At 41.1% G+C, this 9,518-nt stretch overlaps 1 protein-coding gene across 1 annotated transcript; it reads left to right on the forward strand.

Moving 5' to 3' along the window:
• Window positions 1-761: 761 nt before the first annotated feature.
• On the forward strand, window positions 762-8,648 carry grxcr1a (glutaredoxin and cysteine rich domain containing 1 a). The gene is made up of 4 exons (XM_026357214.1): window positions 762-4,807; window positions 5,672-5,911; window positions 5,998-6,063; window positions 7,137-8,648. Exons 1-4 carry the CDS (start codon window positions 4,403-4,405, stop codon window positions 7,314-7,316), a joined length of 891 nt encoding a protein of 296 aa, XP_026212999.1. The 5' UTR covers window positions 762-4,402; the 3' UTR covers window positions 7,317-8,648.
• The last annotated feature ends 870 nt before the right edge of the window (window positions 8,649-9,518 follow it).

The raw sequence follows: 9,518 nt of genomic DNA on the forward strand, positions 1-9,518 counted from the left end.
GGGGATTTGGCTCTGTAGCTCCCGCGGTTGCTAAGCAACAGTGACAAGAAGCCTGCCTCTTCGATCATGTGTGTGTGTGTGTGTGTGTGTGTGTGTGTGTGTGTGTTTACTGGTTTGGTGTTTTTATAGCAGATCCAGTCCAAACAATGACTCATTCAACCAGCCACATTTCTGCTACTGTCAAATTGTGTGTCAATTACAAACAGCGCAAGTGTTTTTTATCAGGTTTTCTCATTTTATTAGAGTGACCTGAAAAGACATCACTCCCTCAACACCCCCTCCCAACAATGTGATTTCATTGTAAATATGAATTTTGGTCCCAGTGCAGCAACTATAACTCATTTTCCTCACACGGTGATTCCGGTTGCATAAGTTTGAGAATTTTGACATCTCAATAGCAATTTGAGTTTTATTACAAACATACATTTTGTTCTTTGATGCTGTTACAGCGTTGCTCTCAATGCAAAACCTTCAAATCTGGTGATTCTCAATTGTTTTGCACAAACTGATGGATCAAGTGTTGAAAAGATTTTGCTACTTCCTTGGGTAAATAAACTATTAAATATTCAATTTAATCATATGCATTATTCAGACTCATGCATTTTTTAGGTTGTCTTTGTGCTTTGTGAAGCTCTTTATCCTGTTTATTTTGACTTTTTCCTGGTCTGCTACCTGTGCTGGTCCCTGCTCAGGGGCTGGTGTTAGAGTCCTACTCCTTAACTATACTTCATACAGAATTCTTAATATTTTATTGGTTATAGGATCCCTGTCATAAAATTCCTGGAGCTTTTCTAATCTACAGAACAGCTTCATCATTCCACATTTAAAATCCTCAACTCTTCAACATGAAACTGCAGTGTTTTTCGTAGTTTCCTTGAGAGATAAGAAACAAAAATCAGGTTGAATAACCGGTCTATAAATCCTGTCTGGGAGCCCTTTGCTTCTTAAAGAAGTGACATTTGAGCCACTTTACTGAAAAAATATAAGGAACTAAGTAATGCAGCTTAAACCCTGCAACAGCTTTACTGGATCGTATCCCAGATGCTTTTAAAAGGGTATCCAGTTAAGTAGAGACGATGAAGTACTGGCTATTTCCCCCTCTTCCCATGGCACTGAAAACTGGTTTTGTGAAACAACTGTGAAATCTCCTATAGGTGACCCTTTTTTTTACAGCAATAGCTTAAATCATACATTAGTTGTGTTTTGGGGACACTTTCATTTGGCTTTTACCAAAGCAATTAAGTTAAAATAAAGTAAAAATAAAGATGCCATGACAGTATTTTTCATTTGTGGAATACGTCTGTTTACCAGACCTGTGGCAGCCCAGATTGTAAATCTTTAGATTGAAAACTAAATTGATGTCTTTTGAGGCTACACTAATCCTGCTCCTGCTCACTTTGCTTGTCCTTGGCTTTAAAATGAATCATTGCTCTCGGGCTAAAGACTGATCAAACCAAAAACATCAGGCCTGCAGCTGCATCCGTCATGCCTTGCCTACAGCATTTCAGGGGAGGACTGGGCAGCATGACATTCGCTTGTAATTGAACTGAGTTCTGCCCCCTTGTGGATGCTGATCTTTAGTCAGTGAGGTGGCTTGATGGCAAACTAATCACAAATGGTGAGTCATGGTGAGGTCATTCTCCTAAACCCCATAGACAGTGGATGATTGTGAACAGGGTTTGTGCAGATCCTTTCATCAAACATTCACAAAAAAACATTTAACAACAGTCCAGAAGAAGAGCTGGATGAAATCAAACACCATCTTGACTTCTAATGTTTTCTCAAGCTCTAGATGTGAAGTGATTGGCCTGGTTCTGTCTTATTACAACGACTCTAAAATGTGCTGCAAATCCCTGAATAATGGTCTAAACATATAATCATGATGACAATCTATGAACAACCCTGTTTGTTCAAGCTGCACAAAATTAAAAGCATTCATCAACCTTCTCTGTTTGACCTTTTCCCCTCAGTCACAGCCTGAGCGTTAAAGTATTAATCCTTTCAAACGACTTCTTTAATTGCAGTTGAGGGGGCAGACGAGGCTACATTAGCACTGCTGATGAGCGGGACTGAGAGATAAGCTCTTCACGTTGGAGAGACTATCAACATCTCACTGGTGTCTTGTCAAAAAGTGCTCAAGTGAGATAAAATGGCTGCTTGACTCAACATGCCGTGGGTGTGTTTCACTGGACTCTAGATAAGCATGTTTCTATTCAGTCTTTAGAGGTTAAACAGCACGGCGAGCTTATTTTCATTAACTCGTTTCAAGTATGTGTCTGTGTGAAGGATGGGCTCTGAGCTGGATTAACATAACTGAGGATATTTGAGAAATCGTGTTTGTTTATTTGCACACAGTTCTATGGTTTATGGTTGGGTTTTTTGGCGGTGATTATGAGATTGTAGACCTTTAAGATTTCACACAGGCAAATCTGAGGACGACCCTGATTGCAGGCGACCACTTGTCACTCCCATTGGTGATGAGTTGATTGATACCAAGGTATAAGATAAGAGTTAAAACATGACTTAAACTGCTCACTGAAGAAGACATAGCCAACACATTTGTGCATTTTCCCCTCTGTGCTGCTGTAGTTTGAAATGCACTATGTAAAAAGGACTTTGCTGAGGATTTCAGTGTGCTTTCTTTTCTGTGCATCAGTGCTGACTTTCTGTTTCCAAACGCAGCTGTTACGCTTCAGCGGGACTGTGTGTGGTTTTACAGATACACTGTTGAGCATTGCTTTTGAGTTTGTTCCCTTTTTATCTAAGCATCAGCACAAAAATACAAGAAGTTCAATGCACACTCCTGTTAATGGTTTCGTGTTATTCCACTTATCTACAGTGGTAACACAGCAAAGCTCCACTGCGAACAAGACTGTTAGCAAGTAATCATAGTAAACAATGACAAAACAAATGCTCAGCTGATGAGGGATCCAGCAACACAAGCACACAACCAAACAACCACAGTGTGATCAATTTTGAGTCACATAAAGCCAAACCATGGTCAGGTATATATGTGATAACATATACTAACATGCTTTAAATTAATGAAGATAGAAAACTTTTGAAAATGATCGAAACTAAGATTCTTACAGTAAAAAGTGAGTTGTCAGGCACATCTCCAGTTTGACACATCCCCTGATAAATTTTCTCTAACGATCAGAACGAGGTGACACAAACAGGTGATGACTAGCTGTGTGAGTGTGAGTGTGTCGCTCTTACCTCTGGGGCCAAACTGCAGCACTCAAACAGAGTGGTGCTGTCACCGCTATAAGCTGATGCGTAACATCTCCAGGGAGCTGCTTCATCACCTGTGACACACACACACACACACACACACACACACCGAACTGGGCGAGGTGTCTCTGTGGACACGCTGCTGTATTGTGTCACTGTGACACATTATATGGTCGTGTTCTGCTCTACAAGGACGCCCAGTGAACACCTGCACTCCCACTTTGGGTGTAACAGAGTCAAGGAATATCTACTTACTGTACGTCATGCATCCATGTGCATGGAGTACTTTTTACTTAATATTACACATTGAATTGTACTGAAGACAGAAAAACTTCTAATGTTTCCATAATGACTGAATAATGGTGAACGCTGGCGTATTTATCTTGTTGGCATGAGGATTAACCAAATTAAAATGATGGACAGATTATGACTTCTTGATGGTGAGAAGAAATGTCAAGGGTTTGTTAAAGTTATTGGGGTATATCTTCTGAGTACCACGAATGTCTCTACTGAACCAAACCTGTGGTTATTCATGAAGTAAATGCTAAGATAATGCACTGAATATGTGAAGTCTAAGTCTGTAGAGTCAATCCTCAGGCGCCTTGAACGTTTGCAAAGAATTTCACAGTAATCCATTCAGTAGAAGTATTTGAGTCTGCACTAAAGTGGTGCACGGTGGCTAAAAATGATGAGGTGAAGGTGTAGCTTTATGATTTTGTGTTTTTCTGTTAACTAAAGCGCAGTGAGTGCTTCATATGTGTAGTTTTGTTAATGAAAAAATGAAAACCTCAACTCATCTTGAACTGTAGCTCAATGAGCTGTCGTATTATTTCTAGAGTTAGATCAGTAAAAGTCTTACGTCAGTGCTTTGGTGAAAACTGTAAACTGTGATGAATAATTCAAAGACAACGATCATTTTACTTGGGATTAGCTTGCTAGGTTGCCATGGCAGAAATGCATGTATTATTTACTGGCAGTGTGACTCTGTAAGGCAGCTTACAGGCTCCCAGTCTTTTTTAGATCAGTTCAAACAGCGGGGAAGGATTAAACGTGCTAGTAATCCACGGCAAACAGAACAGTGTGTCTGAGCTGAACGTTCACCTCCAAATGAGAAGCGAGGAGCAACGCTGCAGAGTTGTGGACCATGTAATGTGGCAGAGGATTGGCAATGGAGGGGACCATGATGATGGCAGGACAGGAGAAGCCACAGAAGCGGGTGAGGTTCCGCGTGGCTTCTGGGAACAGCGGCCGAGTGCTAAAGGAGATGTTCAAGGATGAGGGGCCCTCAGACTCCCTGGATTCAGACTGTACCAGCAGCTCTGACGCTGAACGGGCCAGCACCCCCTCAATAAGCGGAGACGCACATGGACACCTGTACGGATACCTGGGCTCTGAGCTGGATGAAAGTGAATGTGAGCCCGACAATCTGCTCCTGTATGCAGGGTCCACCAAGGACTGGATGTTCACAACCAAGAGGGTCAACATTCTCAGTAAAAATGGGACCGTGAGGGGGGTCAAGCACAAAGTCAGCGCCGGCCAGACGCTGTTTGAAAACCTTCCCAATTTCAACATTGTAAGTACACCTGACTGGACTTAGTTTAACTTACTGTAACTCTCTTATACATCTAAATTAGAGCTTGTTCGGTTTCAACTCTAGTTCCCATCCGTCTTGCTCCTGTCCTCAAGTCTAGTTACTGGTACGAGCCCCATGTAGGTGAGAACAGAGGACAAGATCACAGAGTAATTAAAGATTAATGATGCATTTCATTAAGTGTTCCAAGAGAAACCAATCAAGTTAATGAATTCCTAGCACTTTGTTTACCAGTATCCCTGCATGAAGATCTGCTCTTGTCTCTGTGCTGATGCAAAAGTGATACAGAAGGTCATAGAGAAGGAAATTTCTCTGCAAAGTGGTGTTAGGTGAAGACATAGCGTCACTGCAGACCAGATGAAGGGAGATTGTCTTTCTTTGACGGTGACGTCTGAACACTTGTCAGGTTGAATAACATTGAACAGAACATTGATTTATCAATTTAAAAATCCTCCACACTTTATACTGTTAATAATAGTATTAATACAGTATTGCTAATCATACCACAGTATAAGTTTCTTCTTACATTTTCTTTGCTTGAAGAAGCTCTATTCCAACTCAGTGACCACTATATTTGGAATTTCATATATTTTATGATCCCAGTAATAGTGTGACAATAGTTTTTACTGAGGAACATGAGATGAGATTATGGTTCAGTGTCATATTTGATTTTCTGATACTATATTTTAAGAGTTTCCTTTTAAAAAAGATCAGGATCGTGATATTATTCAGATGCCACATATTGAAAAACCTGAGGTTACCTAATTGAGAGAAACCTATATAAAAATCTTAAAACCCTAAAAACATAGAATAATTCATCCATGTGATATTTCTGCTCTCTCGCAGATGGGGTTATCTCTCGAGTTTGGGCGGATAGTGATCTACACAACAAGTTTCCGTGTGGTCAGGACGACCTTTGAGCGCTGCGAGCTGGTCAGAAAGATCTTCCAGAACCACAGGGTGAAGTTTTTGGAGAAGAACATCGCCCTGGACTGCGAGTACGGAAAAGAGCTGGAGGAGCGGTGCAAACGTGTGGGAGAACCTCCTTCGTTGCCGGTGGTGTTCATCGATGGACACTACCTTGGGGTCAGTCTCTTTCTGCTGGTTTCTAATGATTTCACCTTTCGCCAGCATGTGAGTCCGTTAAATACTGAATTTAACTTGTTCTGCAGGGTGCTGAGAAAATACTTGGCATGAACGAATCTGGAGAGCTTCAAGATCTTCTGACAAAAATTGAGGTAAGTTGTCAGTGTTTGTCTCCCACTGTGTAAAATATTAAAGATGAACACGGACAGCTGAAATCTACCTTCACTAGTTAACATGAGCAAACTGCAGCATTAAAGACGTGAGCACATCAATGAGTGTCCATCAATAATGGAGGGCTTGTTATTGATTGTCCTTCCAACACAGTTGTTCAAACACACTAATGCAGCGCACATCGTCCTGTGGTACAAACTGAGAGGGTGTAAAGTATTTAGCTTCACACTGAGCCAGAGAAACGTCGGTTACACAACCACTGGCCTTTTCTCAGGCCTCCGACGTCATTTGGAAGTTAAAAACAACTAGAGTCTATCATAAGTGAATACAAAGCAGTATGACATTTACATCATGTATCCCCAGCACTGCAGGCTATTAGAAAGCATGCACCTCCGAAAGGTCAGGCATAAACTAATCAGCCCAGAACAGACCAGCAACGCGCTTTATTCTTTATTTGTATCTGCGGAGTTAAGCACTAATTTGGAAGAGCAGTTGAAATAGTAGTTTGGCATCCACATACAGACTGGTTTGATTTCTTGTTGAGGGACGAGAGCATCGATTTCATTCACACGTCTGTCAGATAACAAAAAATGAACATGTTATATCAACAAGTTGTGGTTCTACTAGTGGCTTAAAGCAAAGCACTGTTGCTACATGGAAATTGTTGGTTACTGCATTTTGATCACGATTTGAGCAGCAGGTTCACTGATTTTGTGTTGAATGCACTTGAAACTGTGAAACACCACACATTTTAATAGCGGAATTAAGTATGAAAGTGTCACTACTGGATTTATTTAGGTGTTTGCTGATACTTTAAAGTTTTTTCCTGAAGTAGGATGTATCGTCAGTCCCATAAATTCTCTGTATCTACAGCAAATTACATTTCTGAGGCTAAATTCAAGAGCTTTTCTCACTAAAAGTGATGTACGCTGCAGCTACGGCTGATGAGGATTTTAAAGAGTGAAAGAATACTTAATGTTTGCGATGCCGTCTTTGTTGTGTCATGTTGGATATCTAACCCTAAACATGAAAAATGATCCACATCTCTTCCCAGAGGGTACAACATCCCCAAACGTGCCAGACCTGTGGGGGCTTTGCCTTCGTCCCATGCCCAATGTGCCATGGCAGCAAGATGTCTGTGTTTCGCAACTGCTTCACGGATTCCTTCAAAGCCCTCAAGTGCACTTCCTGCAACGAGAACGGCCTACAGCCCTGCGTGAGCTGCAGCCAGTGAGGATGTTAAGTGCCTAAACCCAACATCCTTACTTCCTTCTCTGGGACCTTACGCGGGACCCTGAACTGGACTGGACTGTAACACTGTTCAAATGAAACACAGCAGGTCTCTTCTTCTACGGCCATTGTTAAAAAAAAAAAAGTGGAATTTGTAATAAAACCTGTGAGTTTGTGGAGATTATGTTGCTGCTATATTCAACCTCTGTGTTATGATTTAAAGCAAGTAGCTTCAGGTTTCTCTCATTAGATGATGTCTGCGTCAGTCTGATCTAGATTCTCCTGTAAACTTATCTTGTTAGGTAATTAGTGAGAAGGCTCCTTCCCTAACCGTCTCATTACTAATCCCATATCAGACGGAGTTAAGAAAACAGACTCTAAGGACGGACAGGAAAAGTCAAGAGCTCAGTGTGCAGCAACTGAATGTTTGCTTAAAGTGGAGAAACAAGAATAATCCAAACTAAATATACAGTTAAAAGTGTAACATCGGGTAAAGTATCACATGCACACGCTTACATTCAAATAAATCAAGGGAATCAAATGAATTTTAAATAGCACTTTATATATTTCTGATCTCTCAGCACAAATAAACAATCATATTCTGTACACAATGGCAGTAATAATCCCAGACTGTGCTGCTAATGTTTTAATATTACATTCATGTCACAGAAGTGTGCATCTCATTATCTAGACAATAATTACACAGTGATCTCCATAAAGCCTAGTAACTCTTCCCAAAGAATCTCATTTGGATTTAAAGAATATTCTATTTGATGCACAACAAATTTGCCAAATGTCATTTATTAACCAGGTAATTTAAATGTTTTGCTCTTTTTGTGTTAAAACATTAAATACAGAATAAAACCACCACTACATGCAAATATTTCCTCTAATCTAATTAAGTACTGTGCTTATGGAAAATGTCCAGCACAGTATCCTGACGATCAAACAGTCACTTGGTAAATTAATTTAAAAAAAAAGCATTTTCTTTTTTAAATCTCACACTTCTTCTTGATGCTGTGAAGAATGTCTGTTTAGATCTTAAGCTGTTATTTATTTTTTTTAGAAAATGTGCTGCTGTGATGTAATGGTAATACAGGAGAGGCACAAAATGGGGTTCAATAATGAATTGGCTGCTGAAAGATTTAGGTCAGTACTGAATAACTCAAACCAAGGAGAGCTTCGTGTGTTCCTCTTGTCCTCAACCACTACCCATTAAAACTCTATCCCCACAAACCATGCACACATGCACATCACATGTAAACCTCGACGTTTTGTGCTTTCTACAGATGATGTCATTTGCTGGCTGCCATCCGGGGGGTGTCAGGAAAACGTAGCTGAGCTCTCTATGCTGTCATAGCCCTGTACAATGCTGCTTGAACATGATTAGACAAGGCAGCACTGTAAAGAGGCTAAAAGCGTAGAGCAGGGTGATGGTGATCCGCCAGGAAGCCATCATCCACCGTGGATGGTGAAGGAGGGGAGGTTACATGAAAGGATCTGAGACCCCAACTGTGCAGGTCTACTGCGCCCCCATCTGTGGGCTGCTGGAGTCGAAAATACAAGAGAAAAAAAAAATGGATGAATCGAAAAATACAACAAAAACAGCCACATTTCCCAAAGCTTCATCCGAAATGTAGGAAAGTGAAAGCAGCGACATGTTGGACACAAGGACAGAAGATGTGTTCAGTGATCTCCAGACGTGACAGGCGCGTCTCGAAGCAGGTTTCTCTCATAATAATGAATCAAATCAACCTGAACATCTGTTTTTTTTTTAATCAACGTGCACAAGCGACCTTTTCTTTCTATGAGGGAGGGGGGGCAAACGAAAAGAAACGAGATGGGCAGTGGCACTGGCACAACTGACTGACTTGGGGATGGTATGACGAGACATGACACTGATATGCGCGCAACACCCAAAATGTTAAGACAACATTTAATAGTGGAAAAAACCTGCAATTTGAGTTTGTCCGCATTGTCTCCGCTCTCCGGGCTCGGCGAATACATTATTTCAGTCGAGTAGTCTAGCGTGGTCCGGCCGCGATGCTGTGCGTAATGTTTTGAATGGTAGGTCAATGCGCAGACTGGTTGGAAACGACTAGTTTTATTGACGTCAGCGCACAGGCTACTGCTCCCCTCTCCCTTTCTCATCCCCACAACTGCACCATCTAATGGACTTGGGTTCATATACCAGTCAAACATCTGA

The sequence above is a fragment of the Anabas testudineus genome, chromosome 10 (genome assembly GCF_900324465.2).
Source record: "Anabas testudineus chromosome 10, fAnaTes1.2, whole genome shotgun sequence".
Taxonomy (NCBI): Eukaryota; Metazoa; Chordata; class Actinopteri; order Anabantiformes; family Anabantidae; genus Anabas; species Anabas testudineus.

Excerpts from the sequence above, each read along its gene's own strand:
- grxcr1a (XM_026357214.1), top strand. The coding sequence starts at position 4,403 with ATGGAGGGGACCATGATGATGGCAGGACAGGAGAAGCCACAGAAGCGG. Across the intron at positions 4,808-5,671 it reads ACCTTCCCAATTTCAACATT|ATGGGGTTATCTCTCGAGTT; the intron begins GTAAGTACACCT and ends GCTCTCTCGCAG. Across the intron at positions 6,064-7,136 it reads ATCTTCTGACAAAAATTGAG|AGGGTACAACATCCCCAAAC; the intron begins GTAAGTTGTCAG and ends ATCTCTTCCCAG.